Source organism: Xiphophorus maculatus, chromosome 9 (assembly GCF_002775205.1).
Source record: "Xiphophorus maculatus strain JP 163 A chromosome 9, X_maculatus-5.0-male, whole genome shotgun sequence".
In the NCBI taxonomy this organism is placed as follows: Eukaryota; Metazoa; Chordata; class Actinopteri; order Cyprinodontiformes; family Poeciliidae; genus Xiphophorus; species Xiphophorus maculatus.
The window spans coordinates 31,354,055-31,381,686 of NC_036451.1; the positions used below are offsets into that span (position 1 = coordinate 31,354,055).

Here is a 27,632-nt window from a genome sequence, read left to right on the forward strand (position 1 = left end):
AACGGCTTCATCACCTCCTGGCGTGGATCACCAGAACCTTAATGACCTCATTATGCTGACCAGGTGAAAGTTCAGGATTGGCCAGAACTTTATTGATCTCATGAAGAATCCTTCTTTGCATCATCATTTCCAGAGGTTCCAGAACCAGAACAGAACCAGCCTTCTTATTCAGGCTGTTGAGCCTCTTTAGCTCTTGCTTCTGATGGTTTTAGTGGGTTCTGATGGTCCTGGTGGTTGTGATGGTTCTGATGGTCCTGATGGTTCTGGTGGGTCTGGTGGTTCTGACAGCAGGTCCAAACCCTGAAGGATTTTCTCTTCCTCCATCTCTGTGGTCCAGATGAACATCCAGGTTTTTATCTTCCTCCACTTCTTCTCCCATGATGGAAACAGGGTTTGACCTTTGACCCTGTTCCTCCTGAAACCAACAATCATCTCCTTTGTTTTCTTCATATTTCAGGTGATTTGACTGTTCCCTCCGTGACCTGAAGCGGTCCACCAGCTCTCTGTACTCGGCCTCTTGTCCATCTCTGATAAACCATCAACTGCAGAGTAATCTGAGTATTTCTGTAATCTGAGTATTTCTGTAGATGACAGAAGTCAGTCTTGTGCTGGACGTCTGAAGTGTAGAGAGAGCCGAGATAGACGCTCATTCCTCCAGTCTCTACCTGTGGTCTGTCATCGGGTCATCAGGTGGTGGATCCAGGTGACGGTTCCGGCTCCACCCGAGTCTCCTGAAGTTCCTCACAGAGCAGATCAGGCTGAATCCTGTTAAATGGGAGAAATCAAAGAACCTGATCTTCTCAGTGCTGCTGCTTTGTCCAGATGTCAAGTATTGTGATTATTCCCCCACATTAATATGATCAGGCAGCATGTAATCATATATGTATTATTGTTATAAAGGCTGAGCCAAGAAAAGGTGTGTCTGTATCAAACAAACAGCCCTTCGTGTTGCTCTGGACTCAGGCAGCAGCTCCCAGTCTCTAAAAGGTTGGTGACTCCTGTCATAAATGTTCTCACAAAACATCCAGAGCTCTCAGGAGATCCTCAACCTTCGGTTTCAGGATGAGGATCCAGAGGACGGGAGCAGCCTGGTTGAGGACAGAGTCACTGGACCCATTATGGTCCCATTGGCCTCACCAAGAGTTAGACCACTGATGGACAAATCCTCACTGTCAAAGTCAAATTTTCCTCTGAGATTCACAAATGCTAATGATGTTTGTCTCGTCAGTGTGTTTGAGTAAAGACTTGTGGGTGGGAAAGACCGGATCTTTCTGTCCTCGCGGGAGAGGAGGAGGAATATGACCAGACATCTTCCATGCAGAAACACATCCATGCTGCAGATGAAGCTGCATGTCTCCTGATAAATATGAGGACTTTCCTATAATCTAGCTCTTTGTTTGAAGTTGCCATCAAGGCCATGTCTGCCGTTACAGAAGACCCAACTGGTCTGCAGGTAGAGGTTGAGCTCCTTTCTAACCGCTTCAGTCTGTCCCTGAAATTGTGCTGGTAAGTGCAGATGATCCACCCTGGACACAGTCCACAGGTCAAAGTTCAACACAGAATACTTCCAGCTTGTTCTGGATAAATAACTCATCTGTTGCAGCTGTTCAGGGACTTTCCACCACAAGTTAATAGCAACTTTAGTTTATCTCCTTGGTTAACTTCTTTCAGAGGGTCAGAGGTCATCAGCAGAACCAGAACTCCTGGCCTGAACCGAACTTCAGAACCAGAGGACCTGAGACTGACCTCTGATCACATGACCAGAGGTTCAGAGTTCCTCCTTGTCTCAACCTGCTGTCCTGTCTGAAACCGTCGGATAAAAACAACTGGAGCCACAAAACATCTAACAGCAGGAAGCTGACATGTTGGCCGCCATCTTGGTTTCTATCACATATTACAGCAGCAGAAACTTCACCAAAGTTCCTGTTTATGGATTTACAGTTGGTTGAATCTCTAATGTTGATGCCATTACACACAAGGATTCTATTACCTTTAGTGTTAATTCTAAAACTAATTATTATTACTGATAATTGATCTGAGCCAGTTTGATACATGATTTCTGATGAGAGTGATCGGTTCCAAAACTGTCCTTCAGTCCAGCATCGGCATCGCTGTGCTAGCTGTCACAGCTAACCAGCTAACGGCTAACCAGTCTGCCCTAGCTGTTACTGCTAACTAGCCTCTGTTGCTCCACCCTAACCCTCCTCTGCTCTGATAGAGCTACAGCTGCAGTTCTTGTCTTAACCAGTAGAGGGCGCTGCATATGTCCAGCGGATCAGAGGAACAACAGAAGTCAGTTAAAATGATTCTCGTTTTATTCAGAACCCTGAGTCGTCGCGCTGCCTCCTGCTTGCCTCCTGATGGACCAATCAGAAGCTGCCATTTACAGAGACGGCCCACAGGAAGTGAATACGACCGTCGTCATGGAAATGAGCAGAGGGGAGGGGCCTAGCTGAGGATCTTGTAGTAGGGGTGAAGGGGAAGGGAGGAGGTGAACGCTCTGATGTCAGTGATGAGGGCGGCGTTCCTCAGGGCGGGCGCCGCCGCCGGCAGGAAGGTCAGCTCGCTCACCGGGCCGTAGGAGGAGGGGCCGGAGCCTCCGGGGTTCTGATGGGGCGGGTCGTTCTCCTCCACCCCAAAACCCACCACCTGATGAAACACACAGGGTGATGACATCACTTCCTGTGAGCATCACCACAACAAACAGGCTCCACCCTGGTTCTGGTTCTGCTCAGGTCCAGCAGAACCTTCCGCCCCAGCGGACCTCAGAACCAGGAGTGTCTTTCAGAACCAGAACCATCATGGCTGCACTCACATGCACGCTGAGCTTCCTGCTGCAGTTGCCACGGTGATCCAGGAACCAGGAAACCAGTTGCTCCCGGCTGAAGCCTTTCAGAACCTCCACCTGCAACCGGGTCAGACCGGACCAATCTGAACCTCAGGTGGGTCTCAGACCCATCAGAACCTGCCAGCCGGTCTGGGACCCATCTGGACCCCCTGGTGGTTCCTGCTCACCTCCCTGCTGAGCCGGTCGAACAGGTACTGCTGCGTCGCCACCTCGTACCAGTTGCGGTCGACCTCTTCGCCCAGGTGAGCGTCCTCACACTCCTTCAGCTTGATGAGCGCCGTCACCTGGGCGGCGAAGCATTCCTCGCTCAGAGACGCCAGGCGCCCACCGAAGCTCACCAGGAAGTCCTCGATCTTCTGCTCCACCAGTTCTGAGCTGAAACAGGAAGTGACATCACAGTAGAGCTGGCGTTACAGCAGCGCGCCACTAGAAGGCGACGACGAGGAGAACCAACAGAACCGGCTGGGTCGGTCACCATGACCAGCTACAAGAAATCGCTAATCAACTACTAGCAGGGCTAATTTTTAGCTTAGCGCTTTAGCTAATATTGAAAAAACGCAGCGCACTTAGCTTCCCATAAGTGAATCTTTGTGGAAAAAGGTTTGAATTGAGCTGGTTATTTTCTGAACTTTCAGCTGAAGAACTGGTGGGTTTTTCATGGTTAGTAGCATTGATCAAGTTAGCACTTTAGTGTTAGCTTCCACTAAATTCAATGTTGGTGTAGCGCCTTAGCAGAACTAATGTTTAGTGTTTGCGCAGCTAGCAGGTGAGTTAGCGTTAGCCACCACTAAAAGAAGTCAACAGAACAGAGCAACCTACTCACCTGAACTTGGTGGCCTGCGTTTCCACGGTAACGGAGAACCCCAAAACGCCTGAGGTATTCCTGAAGGTCGGATACACCTGGTACCTGCAGGTCAAAGAGAACTTCTGGACCAGATCCCTCTGGAATAAAACCATCTGACCCAGAACCGACTGATCCAGTTTGGAATTGTACCAAGTGGCACCAGCAGGTGGTAGCAGCCGGTCTGAGAGGAAGAACTGGATCAGAGCGGTTCTGGAGGTGATCTGGCCAGGCCGGGTTCAACAGAACCGCGGTCCTGGCCAGGTCCGGTACTGACTCACTCACCCCAGCATCTCTTTGGTCCTCAGGAAGTCAAAGCACGGCTCCTCCATGAGCATCTGGAACCAGACAGGGACTCTGAGGAACTGCAGGGTTCTGGAGCGGCCCAGAAGGTTCTGGAGCGGCCCAGGTGGTTCTGGATTTCACTTACCACCATCAGCTCCATCAGAGCGTGCTCCCTGAGCGTCTTCAGGCCCGACTGCAACACACAGAGACCAACAGAACCTCCAGAACTTCACCAAGGTCCGGGTCAAACCGGGCCAGACAGAGGAGCCATCTGATGAGACATTCTGGCCCGGTTTGGAACCGTTAGGATCAGTAACATTTACAGGTGTTTCCATGGTAACTAACAAGGACACAGCAATCAGCAGCACCAACATCTGAGACCGCCTGAGTCCAGAAGCTACCGGACCGGGAGCTCCGTGGTCCTGAGCTCACCTGGTAGTACACGGTGACCTCAGAGTTGGCGTCTCCTCGATTCAGAGACTTCACCCTGCAGAGGTGGTGTCTCCGAGGAAGATCCACCACCCGGAACTGCACAGGGACCTCTGCAGGCGGAGGCCGGAACTGCAGCTTCCTGAACAGCCAATCACAAAGAGAAGGACGGGTCAGAACGGGTCAGAACCAGCAGGACGGGTCAGAACCAGGTAACCACAAACCGTCCTTAGCTAGCAGTGGCAGGTTGAGAGGCCTTTCCTCTGCCTACATCCCCCAGAATGCCGTGCGAGTCGGATGTTTTCCTCTGATATTGATCGCTACAGATTGGTTTTACTGCATTATTGGTTCTGATCGGACCTGCACACCGGACTCGGACATTAAGGTTCTCCATCTTCTTTGTGGCCAGATACTCACTGAGTGAAGTACTGCAGGAACTCGATGGACTCCTGTTGGAGAGACAGCCACACATTACCGACAGCCGGCCTGGTCCGGTCCGGTCCGGGCCGCCCAGAACCACAGTGTGTGTGTGTGTCTCACAGCGCTGGTAAAGTTCCCCTGGACCAGGCCCTCGGCGTAAAGCTCCTCCTTCAGCGCCGCAGCGAACGCCATCAGCTGTTGGACCTGCAGACCCTCAGTCAGGACCCGGTACTTCTGGACCACAGACCAGCGGTGGCGCTCCAGGATCAGCAGCCGGACATCCCTGAACAGGTGAAGCACCTGGTTACGGAAGACTCCTCCCCTCTGCTCTGATTGGCTGCCGGGCAGCTGTCTCCACTCACCTTCCCAGTCGGTCGTGTTTGATGAGGATGTTGAAGTAGGTTTTCTTCAACTGCTCCGCGAACATGCCGAAGACACTCGGCTCGGTGCTGAAGTCTGCCAGCTGATCCACGATCAGTTTGAGCAGCAGCTGTGAGGAAGAGGAGCGCCGCTTAAAACCACAACGGGTTCCGGCAGAACCGTTCTTCTACCGGACCCGGCTGAGAAGACGTCCTCACCGGCAGCTTGTGGTTGAAGCCCTTCAGACGGATCACCATCCCGTGTTCTCCGGCCATCAGCTTGTACTCCAGCTGGGCCACGTCGGCCTCGTAGGCCGGCTCGGCCAGGTTGTGGGCCAGGACGTTGATGAAGAGGTCAAACAGGACCAGACTGAGGGAGGAAGACGAGTCGGTCACCGGCGGACTGCGAAGTCCACTGGCAGTCTGAAGGTTGTGGGTCTGATTACAGCTTGGCAACGGGTCCTCTACTGACGTCGAATGGGCCGCCTAACGGTTAGGTGGTCTAGCGGTGTGCGTGTGTGTGTGTTCAGGTGAGTTCTTACTTGTCAGGACTCTCCTGGATGATGGGAGAAATCAGGTGGAAGCGGATGTAAGCTGAAAGAGATTGAGGATGCAACAGTGAGGAGGAGATGCTGTCAGCTCTCCAGAACTTTCCCTGATCTTCCTGTAGGAACGTCCTCCATCATCAGATTGATCTGGAACGGTTCCTGCTTCCAACACAGCAATCCTCTCCTCACCTGATCTATCTGAATCATTTCTGAGGAACATTTCTCCTTATCTCACCTTTGGGGATCTTGAACTTGCTGTCCTTCTTGTACCACAGAGCCCCTTGGTCCAGGGCCAGGATCCGGACTGGGAACTCCGTGTCCGGGCAGTCAGACTTCTTCAGGTTGAAATCTGTGGCTGCGGCAGAGAGAGGCGACACCGTTAGGAGGCGATACCTTCAGGCTGGACCTGCTGGAGTCTGCAGCTGCTGCCTTAGCTCCAGGTCTCCAGCACCATCAAACAGTGATCCGGCCACTCCAGGTTCCTGAACTGGGCTTCAGCTGGAGCTCAGACTGAACCGAAACCGCTCTCCAGCTGAAGGCCGACTGACCGATGAAGCGGTTCTCTGCAGGAAGATGAAGGTCCGGGTTCAGCTCGAAGTCGGATTCCCAGCGCCGGTCCCACTCTTCTGGGATGTCTGAGGACACGGACACCATGAAAACCTGCTCAGGGCACAGTCTGGTCCTGAAGGGCCTGGACCCGGTCCTAACCGGGCCGTACCGTCACAGCTGTAGCTGGTACCGAACCACTTCTCCTGGAGCGGGCAGCTGCCTTCGTTCTCTGGAGCCAGCAGCAGCAGGTTGGCTCTGAGCGGCGTCAGCAGAGATAGGGCAGTTCTGATCACCTGAGCACAAAGACCCTGGGTCAGAACCAGGTCAGAACCCTGACTAGAACCGGGCCGACTGGCTCACCTCGGGGTCATAGTGGAACATGAGCTGGTCTCCGGTCAGGAGGTCCGGTTTGGGGAACAGCTGCATGTTCTCACAGATGTTCTCCACAAACTCGATCGGATCCGTCTGCAGAGCAGAACAGAGGAAGGTTCTGGCTCGATTACGAGTTCTAGAACCTGCTGCCGGTACCTGGGTCACCAGAACCTGGTTCTGTGGAGGGTCTGTACCTGCTCCTGGTACCGGAACTCGTTGTCTTCGATCTTCTGAATTTCCTCATAGATCCTGAAACGAGACAGGTTCTAGTTAGGAACAGTTCCCTCCTCGTGGTACCAAATGGACTGTCTGAGCGGTTCTGTTCATTAGTTTAGACCAGAACCTCCCGGCTGACTGTGAGTCGGACCTCTGCTGGGGTCCCAGGTTCTGCAGCATCTTCAGGTACTGGAACACCAAATGGACCACCTGCAAACAGAACCACACCGTCATCACCAGGTGTTCATCGAGGTGTTCTGGGCCAGGCATGTCCGGGTCCGGACCTGGAAGAAGTTCTGGTAGCCCAGGTCAGTCAGCGTGATGGAGATGGAGAAGATGGAGTAGGTGGAGTTCTGGTCAAAGCCCGACTCGCTGTTTCCCCCGTACAGAGCCAGAGCCCAGCACCTGGAACCAGACAGCTGGTCAGTGACTGATCCGGGTCAGAACGCAGCACCCAGAACCAGGATGACTGACCCAGGTCGTCCAGAACTCACCTCTTCCGCAGCAGAGACAGGATGCTGCCAGTTCCCTCGTGTCCCATCAACCAGGAGATGTAATGAAGAGGCTTCACCCTGAGGGGTGCAGAGGAGGTTCTGGTTCCGATGGACAAATTTGGAACGCAGTGGCAGGCACCGCTAACTAAAAAGCTAGCTGCGCTAATGCTAAAGCATTAAATGACATAAAAAAGACCTCAAATTGGTTCCAGAGAAACTAAGGACCCTGGTGGTCTCTGGTAGTGACCAGAGACCACCAGGGTCCACCAGAGACTAGAAACGCTGGTGGTCTCTGGTGGTGGCTGTGTCCAGAGAGCCACCACCAGAGAAACTGGAACCAATTTGAGGTCTTGTTTGTGTCATTTAATTAGCTCTACTTCATTTTTAAAAATAAATAAATAAATAATAAAGCCTTTGTGGTATTCTGATTTAGTAATGTAATTATATTAGTTGTGTTACCATCACCACGCCACTAGAGGCAGTATCAGGCCAGAAAAGATGCGACTAAGGAGCAGAAGTTCACAGAAAACTACGGAATCTGTTAAAAACTGTGAGCTGCACTGAAGTAAATAAAAGAGAAGAAAGATAGAAACTCCTTCCTAAAGGTTAAGATATATCACAGATTTCAAAAGAAAATAAAAAAGGGAGAAATGGATAATATAGGAAATAATAATAATATAATAGAAAAATAATATAGAAAATCCCATTTCCAAATAAGGTCTGAGACTGACAGTGGTCCGTCCCACCCCTTCCTGTTTGCTGCAGCGAGGTTCTTCTCGCTGAAACAGAAACAGGAAGGCGGGACTTCCTATTTCAATGGCGCCGCTGGGTCCGACTCACCTGTAGTGTTTCACCTGCGGGGGCAAAGCCCAGCTGATGGTCAGAGCGTGGACCTTCCGGACCGGAACCACTGCAGCATGTTCACAAGATCAGAACCATCCAGAACCAGTCAGATGGATGAAAACCAGTCAGACAGATCAGAACCATCCAGAACCAGTCAGATGAATCAGAACCGACCTCGGTAGAGCTTGTGGAAGGCCGGGGTATCGAATGGCTGCTGCAGGTGCGAGAAGTCGGGTCGGGGTTTCCCGCTGGGGAAACATCAGAACCTCATTTGATTGGTTGGTTTCATTTAAAGTGGCGGTGTCTGTAACCTGATTGGTTAAATGGTGAGCCAATCACAGCAGCATCGGCTACATAGGGTGTATGCATATGTGTGTGTGTGTGTGTGTGTGTGTGCATGTTTGTTTGTAATACCTTGTGGGGACCATTTTCCTGATACATGCTACGTTGTGGGACCGAAGCTTGGGCCCCACAAGGGGAAATGCTGTTTTTGGGTCAGTGGTCAGATTTAGGACTAAGGTGTGAATTGAGTTTTGGTTGGTTAGGGTTTGATGTAATGGAAGTCAATGGACTTGTGTGTGTGTGTGTGTGTGTGAGTGTGTGTGTGTGCAGCCTCACTTGTTGGGTATCTGGATGAAGATCTCGCTCACCCACTCCTCCAGGGTTTCCAGCGACTCTGCAGCAACCAGATGGTTGTCATGGAAACACAGACATCAGAGTTATGTCATGTGATGACATCACAGATTGGATCAGTACTTCCAGGTTTATTCTGCTGCTTTTCTTGGAGCTGATCCGAACGACGGAGCCACCAGAACCTCCAGCGGGTCCCAACCGACTGAGCCCTGCTCTGTTTGATTCGGTCGGGGTGCTCCAGGTCAGCAACAGAAACATTCAGATGGTTCTGACGGTTCTGACGGTACCTCTGGACTGCACCGCCAGGGTCATGTAGTGAGCAGAGTAATTTCTCCTCCAGAACTCGCGCAGCCTCTTGTAGGTGTTGATCCTCCTCTCCCGTGGCCCGTGCTTCAACGTCTGAGCGTTACCTGAGGAGAGACGCCGTGACGGGTCACATGACGGGTCACATGACAGTCATGTGAAGGTTGCTACCTTCCTGCTGTTGCTCCAGGCTGTGGCACTGAGCAGTAGGGCCGGGCTAATGACCGGGCCCTTTGTACCCAAATAATAAAGCTCATGGTAATTTCACTTTACGGCCCGCAACAGCAGATCTTACAAGTTTCTCCAACACAGAGAGAAACTCGTCATTCTGAAATCCATCTGACATGAAGTTCAACAAACCAAGAGACCAGAAACATCCGGCTGCTGGTCACTAATGATGAAACAACACAAATTCAAAGCAGTTCAGAACCGTGGATCACTTTAACACTTTATCAACTTCAACTCAGAGCCTGAAGCAGTTAGCAACTGCTGAAGCTAAAAACTAGGTTTATTGTTGACGAGTTAAAACCGGTATGCTGCAGCAGCAGCAGCAGCAACAGCAGCAACAGCAGCAGCAGCAGCAGCAGCAGCAGCAGCAGCAGCAGCAGCAGCAGCGCGTTGAAGCGGGAACGCTCCGGCCACGTGGCACGCAGCGTATCGCAGCAGCTCCTGCACCTCTGGACCTTTGTTACGCGCCGCCGTTCACACAAACTGGACGATCTGGAAGATGTAAACCTAACCATAAACGCCATGCTGCTGTCTTGGCTCACAGCGCTCAACCCGACCAGAACTCAGCCTTCAGTCCCTGACGTCACTGCTGGACCACCGACAGAGAGAAAAGGGGATGTAAACTAGGCGGCTGGGCTGATCCAGTTTACAGTCAGTCTACAGTTAACTCGCTCTGTGAATAATGTCAGAGCTGCTACCTGTAACCAGTCCGGCTCCTTCGCTGGGCTGCCAGTTTTGGCGGGTCTGAATCGCTGCCAACAAAAAACTCCGGTTCATCTCCAAGACCAGGAACAAAATATGCGTCCAGTTTTTGGCTTTTCCTTGTTCTCTGTTTCCATCCTTTTCACTTTGCCGCTCCATGAGCTCCACTCATGTTAACTTGGTCTGTAGAAATGCTCTAGCTAGTTTGCCATCTGTTGCCAAGTGACTGATGATGACGGAGGGCTGGTGACAAGCTTTACCCAGAATACACTTGGAGACAATATGGATGATCCACTTGTAATTTTGTGTGTCATAAAGTTAAATGTAAATAAAGCCGGTCATGTAGCCCAACATTTTATTCAATATTTTACACAATGTCACTAAAATCAGTCAGTCTGGTAAAGTTTTTAGCAACCATGAGTCAATAATGACTGGGCGACTCATGCAACCCGACACACACCGCCTCATCAGGAGCGGGCCCCAACTCAAATCCTATTCTGTCTCCCATCTGGGCCCCAATGATGTTTTGGTATGGAAAGTGCCGGATGTACTACAGAATATTGTTAAATAACTGTTTTTTGTTTTGTTTTTTTAAGAGAGAGAAAAGAAAAAGAACACAAAAAGAAGAAGGATCTGGGCCCCATCTGGGCTCCCTGAAGGCCCGTGCTGGGGGCCCACTGCCCACCCAGCCCCCCTGGAGCTCCGCCCCTGGTTCTGAGGCTCCCCCCAGTGGTCGGCTGCAGCCGGTGCAACAGGTCCGACCGCTCCTCAACAGAACTAAACAGCCGGACCGGATCAGAACAGCAGCTCACCCCAGCAGAACTTGGCCATGGGATGTCCGGGTCGGGCCAGACTGCCAAACAGCATCTCCTTACGATGGGAATCAGACGGCCGGGCCAACTCGTACTCTGAGGACAGAACCAGAACCAGAGAGGAAGCTGAGCACACCTGGTAGAGATGCCGACCCAGGTCAGAACTGGGTCAGAACAGGGACTCACCGCTGTCCACGGCCTCCACCTCTCGATCCACGGCATCCTGGACCATCAGAGGGCAGATGAAGAACTGGGCCCACCTGAGCACAGGAGACCCATCAGGACCAGGTCCGACCGGGTCGGGTCGGTTCCGAGGCCGCGCTCACCTGTCCAGGGCCTCCCTAAAGAACTTCCTCTGAACGTCGAACTGGAAGACGGTCCGCTCGCAGTCGGTGGACGCATTGTCGCTGCCGCCGTGACGCTTCAGGAACGAGTCGAAATCGTTCTCCGCCGGGAACTTCTCACTTCCCATGAAGACCACTGGAGACAGAACCAGAACCTGAACAGAACCAGACCTTCAGAAGGAGTCCGGCTCCCTGCACGATCAGCCGCTGGTCATAATGTTCTGCCTTGTTTAACTCACTGTGCTCCAGGAAGTGGGCGAGGCCTGGGAGGTCATCGGGGTCACTGAAGCTGCCGACGCCGACGCAGAGAGCGGCGGCCGCCTGGAGAGGAAGACGACCGGAAACAAACGTTAATAAAATCAAATCCAACAAACACAAAACATCCAGAACCTCCAGCAGCTTGAAAAACCCAAACGCCACAGAAATAAAACATCGTTTGATTCTTTTGGTTCTTCTCCATAACCATGCTGACGGCTTCAGTCCCAGAAATAAAATCTAAAGAACGTGAATCGATTTCCTTCCTGTTCCATGAACCATAAATAAAACTAGTTAGAAAACTGTTGACCGAACAAAAAGAGGATTCAGTCTTCAACATTCAATAAATAAAGGAGACAATGTTTCATTCTAACAGGAAAATGCTAACATCTGTTAATAAATTATTTTCTAACTCTTTTATCTTATTTTCTAAATTCTGAACCACATTTTTAATTTTAGCTGTAGAATAACTCGTATATTGTTGACAAAAACTCTTATCTGAGCCTTTCCAACCTCCCACCGATCACTTCAAGACTCTGATTATTTGGTTTCCAGTTGCCAAAAGCTACTAAAGCTTTGGCAAAAGAAAATGTCTTTAAGTAGTTTCATATTAAAATGCAAATACAATCCGCATCTAGTATTGCTTGAAAAAGGAAAATCCAGGTAAACTAGTGATGATCAGAAATGAAACGGTTGGATAATGTATTTCTAGAATGATTGGAGATATAAAGTGTGTCCAGCCGGGTTTCCTGTTGGATCCTCAGCATCCACCAAGCCCAGCTCCGCTTCGCCGAGTCAGTTCAGAAGGTGATGGAGGACGAGGTTCTGCTCCGGTTCTGTTAGAAAGCCAGTAGTGCAGCTCCAACACACTCATTTTGATTAGACTGCTGCAAAAAATTACGCATCCTGAAAATGTAATCCTTTGATCTCCCTGATTTGGTGCATAAACATTAATAAAACAAAAAAAGATGTTTCTGATCACCAGGACCCTTCCTGGGACTAACTCAGTACAAGAAACTATATCCAGGTCCAAACCTGGTGTAAGTAAAACTGCTACAGCAGCAGATGACCTGGTCCATGAGTCCAAACAGCTCAAAGCTTCTCTCCCTGGTCTGTGTCTCTGCTAAAAACACAACATCAAGTTTCTTTTGCCTAATCATCTCTAAACCAACAATGTGTTTATGTGGATCCCTCCCACCACAGATATTTAATGTCCTGATATTTTTCATACAGGTGAAAAAGAGGGAAGACAGACAGAGACAGTAGAGAGAAGATCAGCCAGTTACTTTAATCAGGATCTTATTTCTGAATTTTCAGCCGTTTTGAACCTTTTACGCTATGACTGTCTCTGGACGTTTGTCATGTGCTTTTTCAACCGGAACCGTTTCTTTTCATCCAACATTTCAAAACCTGCGTCTTTTCAAAATGTCCACCGAGAAAACACCGTCCTTAAAGTCAAACACAGACGGTGGTGGGAAGAAACAGGCTAAACAACCACAGTGACGTTTAATAGGAGCATTAAAATAAATGTGTGTCGATATTCAGTGGGTTGTTTGATATCAGACAGAATGGATCAGGAGAGGAACCGCAGACCCGTCAGAACCTAAAGAACCAGAACATCAGTCTCTTCATCCCTCAGTCATTTCCTGAGACCCAAAAATAATATAGATGGCAATTTATAGAACAAATCATACAAATAGATTAATAGTAAATCAATAAATATTGTGAAGAGATCATTAGTTAGGATTGTGTAGGAAAAATGTTGATATCTTTTATAATTCAGTGTTTTGTGGTCAATATTATTTCACCATTTTATTAATGTGGGTTGCCAGTTTGGATCAGGTTTCAAGTTATAAGAATGATAGAAAACATGCTAACAAAGAGCCTCAGACCTGCAGACACAGGAGGTTCTAGACAGGATAACAGACGAGGCTCTTTGGCTCAAATATATTCAATGATGCAATATTGCAGTTTTTTGTTTCATTCTTTTTTAATTGCCCTGTAGGCAGCAATTTATTCACATATATGTACATTTATTATTATTGATACTTTAATTAAAAATGAGTTGTACAAGTTTGCGTCATAGTGGGGGGACGACATGTTCAGAAAGTCTGCAGTTTCTGTTTTCAAAATATCGCTGCTCCCTTATTCATTCTGGAAGCATAAATTAAATTGATGTGACCAACTAGTTCTGCCAACAGAACCGTTTCAACTGGGATTGTCGGGTCAGGTTGGACCCGAATCCCAATCCTTAAAGAGAGGAGAGGCGGACCTGAAGACACAAACTAACAGAACCGTAAAAACGATAAAACTGAAAAATAAACCTCAAGATTTAGAAACAATGCAAGTAAAGAATATTAGAAAACAAATGCATAAAAGAACGAAAGAAAACTAGAGAAAAAGAAAGAGAGGGAGAGAGAGAGAGGAAAAGAGAGAGAGACAGAAGGAAGCTGGTAACTCTTCTTCTTCCTCCATCTTCATCGTCTGACCCACCTGTTTCTCTGAACTCTTCTTCTTCTTCATTCGATCTTCTTCGTCCACCTCCATCGGCTCCGGCTCCTCTTCCTCATCGCTCTCCTCCTCCTCTTCATCAGAGCTGGTACTGGATTCCCCTTCCTCATCATCATCCTCTTCCTCGTCGTCCTCCTCTTCCTCACCTCCCCCGCTCTCCTCCTGCCGACCCTCTTCGTTCTCGTCCACCCCGCTGAAGTCCGAGATCAGCAGAACCCGGAGTCCGTTACTGAGTTCAACGAACCTGCAGAGACCGAGAGCAGCTGGAGACCGAGACCAGAACCGGGACCGGAACCAGGACCAGGACCCACCTGTACTTCTTGGGGTCACTGGGGGACTTGACGATGTCCGGATCTCCTTGCTCCGGCTCCACTCCTCCTCTTCCTCCTCCGGCCAGCATCACTTCCTGTGCAGACGGAGGCGGCGGCTCGCCCGGCTCCGGGTCGCCCGGCTGACTCGGACCGCCGGCGCCGCTCACCGACTTTTTGGTCTGAGGCATTTCTGAGTTGTGAGGCGGAAGCTGCACCTGCAGACGTTTGAGGTTTATGTTTTTAGTTTAATGTTGAGGAAAAGCTGCAGGTTTACATCAGGGCCGGAGCCAGAGGGGGTCTGGGGGCCCCGGCCCCCGATGACTGACATGTAACAACAGGCCATTCCTACACAGCAGAGGTGAGACCAAGTCAGTGGTGTAAAAGTCAGAGATTTTTTCAAGTCCAGTCTAAAGTCTTAATTTTAATGATTTGAGTCCAAGTCATGTGACTCGAGTCACTCCAGTGGTCAGCTGCACATCATCACAGTCTGGACAGAAACCAGCAGACTGACGTTATTTCAGTTCAGTTTTTACTGGTTTTGTTTTCAGACCACCGACAGCGTGAGCAGCATATCTACATGTTGTATGTCTGGCGTTTGTCCTCTGCTGGATCGTTTCTGTCTGACGGATCTGAACTTTAATTCTTTCCTTCCTCAACAGTTATCTGACTGTTGAGGATGCTACACCTCTGTTTAACTACAGTATGTAGATCAACATCAAGTCAGATTCTGCCCCAGGCCTCATGCAGCCTTGGACCGGCCCTGCAGGATGAGTTCAATCTGCTGCACTGATGCAGAGATGAGCAACAAACGGAGATTTAATTGAATGTTTCTAATGTTTCTTTAGCAGCTCTAACATTTCTGTCGGTTGAGTTTTTAAAACACAGAAACTGTTTTGGTTGCTGGAGTTTATGGGACGAGAGTTTCAGATATTTTCCACATTAACTCTTTAGTATGGGCAGCGTGTAGAGATGGAAATGCTGCATAATTCTTTGTTCACAAAGATAAATCATTCTCTTCGCTCCTCAAAGCTCCTCAGAAAGCCACTACAAGTTATTCCTGCGGTTCATTGAGCTGCACAACCAGAGCTAACACGGCGGTTTAAACTCTGACCTTGATCAAAACCTCTGGAAAGAAACTTGATTCCTCACAGGAAGTTGATGTAAATATCCATACAGGTCAGCCTGAGTCCAGTTTGAGTGAAAGGAGGCCTGAGATCTGAGCTGAGGTAAACTTCAGAGATAAAGCAGCAGCAGCACAGAGGCGCCAACGGTGTGATTGGTCCGGCTTTAAATGCACAATCTATAAACCTATTTTCTATAAACTGATCTTTAAGGAATCAATCTGCTCGGCTAGTGAAAAGCTCAGAGCAACACAGACACTTTCAATCCGGCTAAAAAAAAAATTAAGCGATATTTTTTTAATTATTATTTTCCTAAAAACAAAAACAAGCAGCATTTAGCCTGGCGGGGGTAAATAAAGCACGATGAGCCGCCAGGCTTATAATACACTGGGGGAAACCCTGATACATACACACACACATTTTATATATATTTATCTCAGACTCGCGCTAGACATTTTTGTTCTCTGTCATCTCATCTTGACCGACAGTATTAAAAAAAAAAACAAAAAACTGTTATGTACAATTTTTACCCGTCAAATTATAATCATATTGTCATAGGCCATTTAGCTGCAGTTCAGTTCATATTCACCCTGTTGAACCGAATCCAGATCATCACACATTAAGCAGATGAACGCATCTGACTTTTTCTCCGTAGTAACAAAACCAGTGACTGTGGCCCCAATAACTTATAATAAATGAAATTAAACGGCTCCACTTTAATTAGCAGCACTTGACCTGCTGCGGTCTGAAGGCTCAGCCTCACTAATTCCTCCTGGTCGCATCTGCAGAGAAATCTGGTTCACCAGTCAGTTGATCTGTCTGATCCAAAGCGATCACTGAACTCTGTGACGTTTTTACCCTGTGCGGTCTGGTTTGTGCTTTTTTTGCGTGGTTTCGCTTCCCTGAAACGAACAGAGGTTACGTCTGCCGCCCTCCTTCTGGATGCAGGTTGGTTATGTGAACAAAGAAGGACGGAGCTGAAGTTGGTTTCCGATTCTGGAGATGGCAAAAGGGTGATTTTAGCCTAAAATCGGCTAAAATCTAATTTTTCCCACAAAATTAGGTGGAAAAAATTCCACCTAATTTTTCACTACCTTCCTCATCTTTAATCGACTCTAGTTTAAAAACTACAACACCTGGACTCTTCAAATCTGGACTGGATTATTCTGCTCTAATAGCAGAATAATTTAATCCATGTTTGGGATTTGTGAAACCTTTTTATGATTTGTGAAACTTCACTTAACAGACCACTGCAGAAGATCTTTCCTTCCAACAGCCATAACCATCTACAATAACTCTGAAGAATTAATGAGTTACACCAATATTTAATGTCCCTTTGGGATTAATAAAGTGGTTTTGAATCAGTATTGAATTTGAAAAAAACTGCATGGAACAAGTGTGAATAGTGAAGTTTAGATTGTGAATTAGCCCCGCCCCTGCTGGTCAATGCAGGTCAATGAATAAAGTTGAATTTGATCACCAGCAGATACAGTATGGGAATATCTTCCCCAGAGTACTTTAAAACATATTAAAACTTTCAGCCGAATTATTCACATTAACTTGTTGTTTTAAACGGAAATGTAAAGAATATTCCAACATGTCTCCCGGTGCTGGAAAATAAAAACAAATGAAAAATGTTGGATTTTCCTGCAGCAGTTTGGCGCGTCGCAAAATATGACGTTGTAGTTGAACGAGAGCTCGAGATAGAAAGCAAAATTTCACGTTAATATAAGCCGATTTAAGAGCGGAGCTGCTAGCTTAGCTTCCAGAAAACAGAAAGACAGCAACGGACTAGCAGTCGGAGCCGAACCTTAAACATCTTGGAAAACTGCAGCTCTAAAAGGACGAATTAACAAGAACTGGAATTGAATCAAGCTGTTAACTAACCCGCCTTAGCGACTCAGTCTGCTAACTAATCCTGCTAACCGCTAACTGTTTGAGCCGGCGCTTCAGCCCGGTCCTAGTTTGGCTTTGTCAGCATGTCGGCAGCCCCGTGTTGGTTCTGAAATTCAGTTTGGACCTGTGGTACCGGCAGGAGGAAGACTTACCTGGATGAATGCTTGACAGCTGCTGCTGAAGTTTCAAGTTGGTAGTTTAAGCGAAGCTGCGGCTGCGTCAAAGAAGCGCTCTGATTGGTCGAGAGCTCAAGCGGCTGCGTCTCTTGTTTACAGTTTTATTCATTTTTAGGTACCTATTTCCTTTGTCTCCAGACCATGAAGTCGTCCGTATCATTTAAAAATAAGAAATAAAATACACAATGAAGTGAAGAAGACAACACATTGAACACAAAGCAAATAGTTATTCTAATATTTTAAAAAGCTCGAGGTGCATTTTGTCGCTGTTACAGTTGATAGAGCTCTATTAAGTTGTTCCAAAAACAAATAAAAACCAAACTGACATCGACACAAACATAAACAATATTCTAGAGAGAAAATAAAATTGTTGTTGAATATTGACATATGGAGGACTGGAGGACGTTATTATGATTTTTTTCTAAAATTTGCATAATTCATTATGAAGCACACAATTTTATCACAACATTCAGACTGACTATAACAGTTTTAGGGCTGATGCTGACAGTGTGTTTAAATTTTTCATAGAGAAATTTCTCCATGTCTCAAAACAGGGGCGCAGCCAGGAATCTTGGGGCCCCATGACAAAAAGTTAAATTGGCCCCCCAAGCAGCTGCTGTTACAATTTCTTGAGTTTATCTGACTCATCAAAAGCTTCACAATTTTAAAGGCTTTGCTTTCTTTGGTCCAATACTGATAACTAGCACAATATTTACTGATTATGAATTTTACATCCAACAGTCCACATTCAGTTTGCAAGTATGTTGCTTCAATTTGTTCTATTAGTTTTAGATACTGAAATGTTTCTCCCCACCAGCAACAGTCAGAGGCAACATGCAAAATACACATAAAACAATCCACACTTCTCATAAAATGCTATGTAGTTGCATTTTATTAAAGCTGTAATACATAACTTTAATAAAAAATATGTTTTCTCCATATTTGTTAAAATTGTCACCATGTCATGACAGTTTGTTATAAGACAGGTAATCTGTGAAAACAATCAATCTCCTCCACCTGAACTGCTATTGCTAGCTAAAGTAAAGCAACGTTCCGACCAAAACAACCAATCAGAACCAGGAGGAGGGTCTTAGTGCTGTCAATCAACCTCATTCACTCACTGCTAAATGTGCTAATGGTGGAGAAACAACTTATCATTACAGGAAAAATGTTTATCTGCTGTAATTGATAGCTATGCTAACTAGTCTGAGCATTCACAACAGGCTGCACCAGCTGCAGCATAGGGATGAGCAGCACCACATGAGATTGTGATTGACAGCACTAAAACTCTCCTGTCTCTGATTGGTTGTTTCTAGAAAGAACTGGGAGAAAGCAGAGGAAATAGATTTTTCAGATTATCTCTCATGCTATACTGTCACAACATAATGAGTTTTAACAAATATGTAAAAATATATTTTTTATAAAAGTGACAAACTGCAGCTTTAATTTCACTAGGAGAGGAGAGAGGACGGGTCAGGAGGGACTAGAGCTGCTGCTGACTGACTCACCTGTTGTTATAGTTCAATATATGAATATGTTGCCAATTTCTTTCCTTAATTCATTAAATGTTAGTGAAATGGAGGCAAACAGTCTGTAGCTAAGCTAACTATGCTAAATGGTTGATAATCACAGTCTACCCACGTCTCAGAGAAAAACTGGGTTATAAATTGACACTCTTGTTTTTTCTCTCTCTCTGTCTCTATTTTTTGAAAACCTAACTTTGTTATATTTCTTAGCAGCATAGTAACAGCCACAGCCGTTCCTGTTTTCCACTGTCTGCTGCTGAACACCTGAAGCTCCAAGCAGGAAGAAACCATTTCCTGCAGATCCAGGAGGTTCAGGGTGGATATGTGCATTTTGGTCTGGGAGGGAGAACATTTGATTTTTACTGCTAAAAACAATCTTAGAAAACACAATATGACTAATTTTGTTATTGACAGGGGCCCAATTTTTTGTTATTTCTATGAAAATACATAAATAAATTGTGGAGGGCCCTCTGTTGGTTAGGGGCCCTTAGAACTGTCATAACGTTTCCCCCTGCTCAAAAGTGACCTTCTTATACCCACCCTTCCTCATTATACATTAGAATTTAGCTACAAGGGCAAATAGTGCGCAGTGTGAAATTAAGTTCCCTTATTTTATTTAAAATACAACACTGAAAGTGGCTCATCCATAAATTTGGGTGACATCATATCTGAGCTGCTTAGTACTTCCTTTATGTGCTGATTGGAGCATTTCGTGGCCACAGTCATTTTTGAGAAAGCATCTGCAGGCCAGGTTTGAAAGTTAGTTTAGTTTAATTAGCTCGGCTGTGCCTGGAGGGACTGAATAAATGTTTCCTTTACGCTCTAATAATCAGACAGAGTAATTTATTACAACTGTAATCAAATCAGTCTGGGTCCAGGTTCGGTGGCTCCTCCTCCTTGGCAACGTAGCTGTCACCATGGCTACCGTGCTACATGACCAGTTATTTTATTTTGAAAAGAACCGGTGCAGCAACAGGTCACCTGTCAGAACCCCGATCACACACTAGTACATTTTGGAGAAACTGGATCTCAACAAAACTTTCCCTACATCATCCCTTAAAAACAGAGGATCTAATATTTGGACCCACAGCGACAGAAGAACCGACCTCATTCCAAACAACCTGCTGATCCTCACCAAATTCTTCATCCACTCTTGTAAAAGTGGAAAATAGAAAGCCTGACTTTTAATGGACAAACATTTCAGAACCTTAAAACTGATGAAAAACAAGCAGGGAGTAAATACAGCTCTATAATGACCTGCATTTATTTCTGTTTGTTTGGTTTTATCCTTCTGCTATCCCTCTGTTTGATGTTTGAAATTTTATTTATTTATACTTTTATTTTACTTTTTTTTATTGTTCTCTTATAATTATATGTGCCTTAAGCCTGTCAGACTTGATTTCCTCATGTATGTACATGTTACGTGATCTTGTACAATTGTTCAAAACGTTTAATAAAAAAAAGAACCCGGTCAGGTTGGGCCCATATTTATGACATCATCAGTGCTCACTCCATCAGTTGCTTTCCTATTGGATGAAGCTACATGTGAAAAAGACCTGTTTGGATTCACGACAAAGTCAGAACCTGGATCCCGGTCCGAACAGAACCGAAAGAAGACGTGTTTTGATGAAAGACTGTGGTTTTTATTATACTAAGAATCATCTACAATATACAAACATTCACAATATTTTGTACAATCACTTTGTGCTTCTCCGGACGGAGCAAACCGTAAGACAACAAGTTCACAGAATAAGTCATAAAAATAAGTTCATACTCAACAACAGTATATTTAGCGCTAACTCTATCATTTACAGTTTCACCTCAAAATAAAATAATACAATATTATCGTTTATTCTCAACGGGGGAGATGGAGGAACCCTTACAGCTGGACAGGTTATTAATATCATGGTAATTATATTTAACACTCACACACACCTGATCATGTGAAACACACTGCAAACATGGCGGCTACAAGACAACACCTGCTAAAGGGGCGGAGCCTCCTCACGCTCCAATGAGTGACTAAAAACAGCTTCAGAGTGACGCCATCATGAGGCTCGGCTGCAGGCTGAGAGGAACCGTCCGGACCGGACCGGACCGGGATGGACCACGAACTGGATGAACTGGCCAGAACTGTTCTTTCCTGAGCTGAACAGTCTGGAATGATCTGACCCACTTCAGGCAAAACTGCGGTGGACTGACTCGGGTCTGGATCGACTTTTATATCTCTTCACATGACGAGTCTGGATGCTGGAGGTCAGATGGAGACTAATCAGTGCTGAGTTTAATGTTCAGCAGGCGACTCGAGTTAACGAGGATTCGTGGCTTGGCAGGTGACTTGTTGAACGATGAGTCAATGTTCAGCTGGTGACCATTAATGTCAAGTTTATAAGTTGAGAATATGGGAAATGTCTCTGTCCGGTGCTACTGTCAGAGGTCAGAGGTCAGAGCGGGGGTGGGGGCACAGGAAAAGTGGGTAAAAAAACGCTAGCCAGAACAGGAGACTTGACAGGTATGCAGGTGACTCATATTGACCTGTAGTTGTACCTCTCGGTGTTTGGCCTACTTCGTTGTTTTCCTGAGCAGAGTGGAGCTCATTGGGCCCATCAGGTGTTAGAAGGTTTTCTGCTGTCAGCCTCATCATGGCTTTAACTGCAGCTGGACGTTCTGGTCGCTTCGGGGTTCAGGACGTTCCAGCGGTTCAGTGGAAATACAAAAACCTTGGAGGTGCGGACACAGAAAGGACAGCAGCCACTAAGTGCTACTCATCTGTACGGTCTGCAGGGGGCATTGTGGGCTGTCCTAAACTGATTCGCTACTGTCATTTGAATGCAGAACCAATGGACCGGACAGGTTAAGGCGGGACGGGACCTCCAGCGGTCAGCCGGCCTCAGGTACACGGACGAAGCGGTTTCCTGGATGTCAGCAGGAGTGATAACTGACGGCTCACAAACGTGGACTGAAGCAGAGCGGGTGTGGAGGAATGTCTCAACAGTCGGAATATCGGATCTTTTTATGTCACCTACAGCTCAGGGTTGGGGGAGGTGGACCGATGATCAGCAGCATTTCTGAGGTAGCTGGGCAGGCTTGTCGGTCAGTCTGGTGGTCTTAGATCCAGGAGCTACTGGTGCCTCCACGTCCACGCGTTCAGACATCTTTACACAGATGATGTCTACCAGGCGCTCAAAAACCTGACGCACATTGATGTTCTCCTTGGCACTCGCCTCATAGTACTCAAACCCTGCAGGAGACAGGCAAAGGTCACACCAGAAGTCTCCAGTCTGTGGTTGGAAAGCCTGGTTTACCAAACTTTGACCTGTGATGTTTCTGCTGAGAATATTTCTAGAAATGTTTAGTGGAAGGTCTCTGAAAAGGTCTTACTGGGTCAGTAATTGCTCAAAATCTCTAAAAGTACCACTTGGCGTACCTCCAGTCCTCCAGAGGTACCATCCTGCAGCTTTCAGGGTTCATTCCCACCAGTCCCGTTCAGTCCGCTTTAACCCAACTCCAGTCCGTCTGCCTAGTCAAAGTTCAGTTTGGTTTGTGAGGTGTGAATGCTAACCAACCTCTGACCTCTGGTCCTTCAAACCTCGGTCTGGGTTCGGTTGAAGTGAACTCTGGTTTGGCTTGAATGTGAACGCCAAGCAGAGTGGAGACCGCTCCAAAAACAGGAAGTGGACTACAGCACAGTGTATTCTGGGTAAATATAGCCAAAGCTAGCATGCTAGCCTAGCGCTAGCAGAAGAAATGGCTCCTGGTCTTTACCCAAAGACTAAAGAGAAATCCTCCAACACTAAAATCTGACGCCTCCATCTTGTTTCCATCTGGTGAAGAAGGAAGTTGCTCTCAGTGTCTTCAGAGATTTTTGTGTCGTTTCCTTCAGTGGTTCTTGGTGCAGCGCCCCCACAGGCCAGGAGGGGAACAGGCTGGTTTGACTCAGAGCAGAGAGAAAGAGAACTGGATTTTCAGCCATTTGGTTCAGGGATGTCTCTAAAAGCTGCAGGATAGTATCTTAGGACCTGGTCCCCTGGTTGACTGACATCAAACTGAAAACACTGTAGACCACTATTGAGACAATAAAGTATTCAGGAATGCCCTGATAACAAATTATCCTGACTACTGTGAGTTATTATTTCCTTCTAAAACTAACTAATGCACACCTAGCTGGTCTGCCAGGTGTTTTCCTTTCTCAGGTGGTACCACTCTCTCCTCATCCATGTCACACTTGTTGCCCACCATGATGACCTGGGCGTTGTCCCACGAGTACGTCTTGATCTGGGTGGCCCTGTGGACACAGAGCGACAGCTAGCTGGAAGCGATTCACACCTACTGACATCACGATGCAAGCCAGCATCTGACCAATCCCCTACCAGTCCTGGACCGCATTGAACGACTCCTCGTTGGTGATGTCATACATGAGGATGAAGCCCATGGCTCCTCGGTAGTAAGCCGTGGTGATGGTGCGATAGCGCTCCTGCCCCGCAGTGTCCTGAACACAAACAGGGAATGAAAGGACCATTCGGGTTCTGGTTCTGGTCTAATTCCTGGTGGACATAAAGACCTCCAGAGACGAGCTTTCAAGAAGCATCAAGACGCGGCGCCTGAACCAGGGGCCCCGCTCCCAAACCAAACTAATGGAGCCCAGAGCTAGAATGGCCTGAGAGTAAAACACCTGCTGCAGCGTCATGGCGATGACTAAAGCTCCCATGATGCTCTCTTCCAGGAACGACTGCAGCTGCTCCACACATCTGAGGATTCAGTCTATTTTTACTCCTCACACGGCTGTTACACACACGCAAGCACACCGACACAAACACTTACACACACACATACACACACACAAACACACACAAACACATGCCTACATCCCTGCATATCTGCTGGATCTCCATGCGTTCAGCCTGACACGTGTCCCTTTAATTATCTCCAAAGACGTTTAAGTCTGTTTTTGTCTTTATCTCTGTGTGACTGAAGCAGTAGGGAAGTGAGCATGAAGACTTGTTGCCATGGCAACAACATACCTACCGAAAGACCAGCACAGCAGCGAGAAACTCTGTCACAGCAGAACAACATGTCTCAATCCACACAGCTGGAGGTTCCTACTGAAGGTTCCTACTGAAGGTTCCCACTGAGGGTTCCTACTGAAGGTTCCTACTCAGGGTTCCTACTGAAGGTTCCTACTGAGGGTTCCTACTGAAGGTTCCTACTGAAGGTTCCTACTGAAGGTTTCTACTGAAGGTTCCCACTGAGGGTTCCTACTGAAGGTTCCTACTCAGGGTTCCTACTGAAGGTTCCTACTGAAGGTTCCTACTGAGGGTTCCTACTGAAGGTTCCTACTGAAGGTTCCCACTGAGGGTTCCTACTGAAGGTTCCTACTGAGAGTTCCTACTGAGGGTTCCTACTGAAGGTTCCTACTGAGGGTTCCTACTGAAGGTTCCTACTGAAGGTTCCTACTGAAGGTTCCCACTGAGGGTTCCTACTGAAGGTTCCTACTGAGAGTTCCTACTGAGGGTTCCTACTGTAGGTTCCCACTGAAGGTTCCTACTGTAGGTTCCTACTGCGGGTTCCTACTGAAGGTTCCTACTCAGGGTTCCTACTGAAGGTTCCTACTGAGGGTTCCTACTGAAGGTTCCTACTGATGGTTCCTACTCAGGGTTCCTACTGAGAGTTCCTACTGAAGGTTCCTACTGAGAGTTCCTACTGAAGGTTCCTACTGAGAATTCCTACTGAGGGTTCCTACTGAAGTTTCCCACTGAAGGTTCCTACTGATGGTTCCTACTCAGGGTTCCTACTGAGAGTTCCTACTGAAGGTTCCTACTGAGAATTCCTACTGAGGGTTCCTACTGAAGTTTCCCACTGAAGGTTCCTACTGATGGTTCCTACTCAGGGTTCCTACTGAGAGTTCCTACTGAAGGTTCCTACTGAGAGTTCCTACTGAAGGTTCCTACTGAGAGTTCCTACTGAGGGTTCCTACTGAAGGTTCCCACTGAAGGTTCCTAGTCCTCCTTTCCCTATTCATTCTGAAGTAAGTGTCATTCAGCCTATGGCTGCACTCCAAACCGAAGCTCCGCCCTCCAACCTGCAACCCGCCCCACCAGTCAGAAGCTCCTTCGTGTTCACGATTAAGCTCCGCCCCCTCCTCACCCAGATCTGCAGCTTGATCCTTTTGTCGTTGCGGTAAACAGTCTTGACCTTGAAGTCGATGCCGACGGTGCTGACGAAGGAGTTGCTGAAGGAGTCGTCGGCGTAGCGGAACAGGAACGACGTCTTCCCGACGCTGCTGTTCCCGATGATCAGCAGCTTGAACATGTAGTCAAAGTTCTGGTCGGATCCGTCCCGTTGGCCGTAGCGCTGGTCTGCCTTCGCCATCTGGGGGCGCAAGAGGACAAGTCATATGATCGCGGTAGTGACGGCCACTTCTACCAGGCATAACATTACAACCACCCATTACCTGCCTGCAGAAGAACTTCCTGTTTCCCTGATTAATGAAGGAAAGCTGGTTAGAACTGCTGATGATTCTGATGCCGGGACAGGAAGTGGTCGGTCTGCAACAGGAAATGGTCAGACTGGTATCTGAGGGTTCCTACTGTGTGGGTTGAGCTGGTTCCTGAGGAGGAAGATCCAGTTGGACCTCATGTCAGGAAAGTTGTGCTGTGTTTGGTTCTAGAGACGAACCCTTTTATTCCTGCTTTCATTAAGCTGCTGAATTACTTCATGGTTTTACTTTACATGACAGCAGCTTGTAAATTTATTTATAAATGGTTTTAGTTTGCCGTCTGAAATGTCGTTCCTGTAAACAAGTTATTGTTTGGCTGTTAATCAGGATAAAATATGTTGTTTTGTAGCTATTTTGTTCCTATATTTTAAAATATTTTAGTTTAATTACACTCTTTTTATTATTATTAAACTTTGCTAAATAGATGTGGGATTGATTGTAATAGCTGTGTAATATTAGTGTTTATTAATCATATCCTATCAGTTCAGTGACATATTGTGGCTGATATTTAATAAAGTCTGTCATACAGCAGATTTATGCACAAAAAAGAGTCACACTGATCTGTATTAGTCTTTAATTTAATTCCAATAAAAACCTGTTTACGGTTTTATTCTTACTAACCTCTGCATTTAAAATATTTTAACAGGTAGGATATTCTAGTAAAGGATTAGTGCAAACATCTACAGCTTTTCATTTTAAACAGGTAGATATTCAGATGAAGGAAGTGATCTTCTTGTGGTTTCGTCATGGATAGAAATTGTTCCGATGCTAAGCTAACCATAACTGCTAAGCTTCCACTTCAGTCACTCTAATATTGTTATCCAATATATTTAACATTAACAACCTGCTATAGTTTTCTGACTGTAAACATGACGGTAGCAGCTTTGGACGGGTAGCACAGACAGATAGACTTAGCCATCTATCCGTGCTACTGTAGGAAAATCTGACGAGGTAGCACAGATTGTCAGAACACCAGAACCATGAACACCTGAGGAACATTGTGTCGTCGGATTGGACCCTGAGCTCAGAACTCCACAGATGAACCTGAAGCTTACATGCTTGCAACCAGGCAACCAGGCAACTGGGCAACCAGGCAACCAGGACACCAGCAGGAGATGTGCAGATGTTCCTGCTGAAGCGTCAGATGAACATTTGTCTGGTGGTTTCTAACCGTCATGGAGTCCAGAGGTTCTGATGGTTCTGGAGGTTTTGACCCAGACCAGAACTGTACCGCCATCATGCATTCTTTAGGTGAAACTCCGGTCATGCGACTGAGCAGTGCCTTGTTGTCATGGACACCAGCTGGATCCATCCCATCAGAACCATGACCTGGTTCTGATGCAGGACTCTCAGGAGGTTCCGGACGCTCGGTCCCCCTGAGCACCGTCACCATGGAGACAAGCTCAGCAGCAGCTCAGCAGTTTCCTAGTGAAAACAGGAAGCTGTTTCAGAACCGAGTCCGAACCCGCTGGGTCACTGCGGTTCTGGTTGGGTTCTGCAGCTGGAGCAGCTGGACCCATCAGAGCACGAGGTCACCTGTCCACCATCAACTGGTTCTGGTTCTCTAAACCTAGAGACAGAAACGTCTGCAGAAGTTCTGATGGGTCAGCTTGGTTAGAAGGTTCTGTTCTGTACTGGTTCTGGGGCTGCAGAGACCAGAACCCTGCAAAAAGCACCAACAGAACCAACAGAACCGCGACCAGACAGAATCAGGTTCTGATCCAGATTGTTTGGATCAGAGAAGATCAGACTCCACCCTGGGTTCTGGTTCGGTTCTGGTTCGGTGTAGATGTGCGGGGGGCTCACCTCAGCTGGGCGGGTCCGATGCGCGCTCCCTGCAGCAGAATAAAACTCAGAGCGGTTCCGGACCGGAACACAATCAGAACCAGCAGCTCCGCTTCAGCCGAACCGAGTCGCTCTCCGCGCGCGCGCGGCTTCACGCGGACCTGCTGAATGGTGAGAGGCGGCAGCCAATCAGAGAGCGGCTCCGTGCCGCGCGCGGTGACTCATGGCTGCTCCGGAGTCCATCTGCGGCACGCGCACGCGCTCACGCGCCGCGCAGGGTGAGACTGAAGATGAAAAAAAAAGAGAAATAGAAGCAGAAAATGGAAGAA

At 47.3% G+C, this 27,632-nt stretch overlaps 2 protein-coding genes across 6 annotated transcripts; both read right to left on the bottom strand.

The window, feature by feature from the left end:
- Positions 1 to 297: 297 nt before the first annotated feature.
- Positions 298 to 17,514, bottom strand: LOC102233104 (nardilysin-like). Of its 2 annotated transcripts, XM_023338961.1 has the most exons (31): positions 17,473 to 17,514; positions 14,304 to 14,518; positions 13,975 to 14,236; positions 11,466 to 11,547; positions 11,209 to 11,362; positions 11,069 to 11,142; positions 10,883 to 10,978; positions 9,125 to 9,247; positions 8,823 to 8,880; positions 8,379 to 8,452; positions 8,202 to 8,271; positions 7,362 to 7,439; positions 7,152 to 7,272; positions 7,019 to 7,077; positions 6,846 to 6,900; positions 6,640 to 6,744; positions 6,449 to 6,572; positions 6,279 to 6,365; positions 5,966 to 6,085; positions 5,725 to 5,776; positions 5,402 to 5,552; positions 5,186 to 5,313; positions 4,944 to 5,106; positions 4,821 to 4,852; positions 4,407 to 4,545; positions 4,120 to 4,167; positions 3,975 to 4,027; positions 3,672 to 3,755; positions 3,016 to 3,223; positions 2,816 to 2,905; positions 298 to 2,649 (listed from the first exon to the last, which is right to left on the bottom strand). In XM_023338961.1, the coding sequence occupies exons 2-31, from the start codon at positions 14,489 to 14,491 to the stop codon at positions 2,449 to 2,451; spliced, it is 3,279 nt and encodes a 1,092-aa protein (XP_023194729.1). In that variant the 5' UTR covers positions 14,492 to 14,518; positions 17,473 to 17,514; the 3' UTR covers positions 298 to 2,448. The 2 variants fall into 2 exon arrangements, with proteins under 2 accessions (XP_023194729.1, XP_023194730.1); XM_023338962.1 differs by lacking the exons at positions 14,304 to 14,518; positions 17,473 to 17,514 and having other exon boundaries at positions 11,209 to 11,381; positions 13,975 to 14,061.
- Positions 17,515 to 20,649: 3,135 nt separating this feature from the next.
- On the bottom strand, positions 20,650 to 27,503 carry LOC102231982 (ras-related protein Rab-3B-like). 4 transcript variants are annotated; one of them, XM_023339087.1, is made up of 6 exons: positions 27,325 to 27,503; positions 25,474 to 25,567; positions 25,167 to 25,391; positions 23,393 to 23,511; positions 23,183 to 23,307; positions 20,650 to 22,263 (listed from the first exon to the last, which is right to left on the bottom strand). In XM_023339087.1, exons 3-6 carry the CDS (start codon positions 25,389 to 25,391, stop codon positions 22,079 to 22,081), a joined length of 654 nt encoding a protein of 217 aa, XP_023194855.1. In that variant the 5' UTR covers positions 25,474 to 25,567; positions 27,325 to 27,503; the 3' UTR covers positions 20,650 to 22,078. The 4 variants fall into 4 exon arrangements, with proteins under 4 accessions (XP_023194855.1, XP_023194856.1, XP_023194854.1 ...); XM_023339088.1 differs by having other exon boundaries at positions 25,474 to 25,629; XM_023339086.1 differs by lacking the exon at positions 27,325 to 27,503 and adding an exon at positions 26,574 to 26,926.
- Between the last annotated feature and the right edge of the window lie 129 nt (positions 27,504 to 27,632).

Excerpts from the sequence above, each read along its gene's own strand:
- LOC102233104 (XM_023338961.1), bottom strand. The coding sequence starts at position 14,491 with ATGCCTCAGACCAAAAAGTCGGTGAGCGGCGCCGGCGGTCCGAGTCAG. Across the intron at positions 10,979-11,068 it reads GGTGGAGGCCGTGGACAGCG|AGTACGAGTTGGCCCGGCCG; the intron begins GTGAGTCCCTGT and ends TTCTGTCCTCAG. Across the intron at positions 8,453-8,822 it reads TTCATCCAGATACCCAACAA|CGGGAAACCCCGACCCGACT; the intron begins GTGAGGCTGCAC and ends ATGTTTCCCCAG.
- LOC102231982 (XM_023339086.1), bottom strand. The coding sequence starts at position 26,911 with ATGGTGACGGTGCTCAGGGGGACCGAGCGTCCGGAACCTCCTGAGAGT. Across the intron at positions 25,392-25,473 it reads GGAAGTTCTTCTGCAGGCAG|ATGGCGAAGGCAGACCAGCG; the intron begins GTAATGGGTGGT and ends TTGCGCCCCCAG. Across the intron at positions 23,512-25,166 it reads GGATCAAGCTGCAGATCTGG|GACACTGCGGGGCAGGAGCG; the intron begins GTGAGGAGGGGG and ends GTTTGTGTTCAG.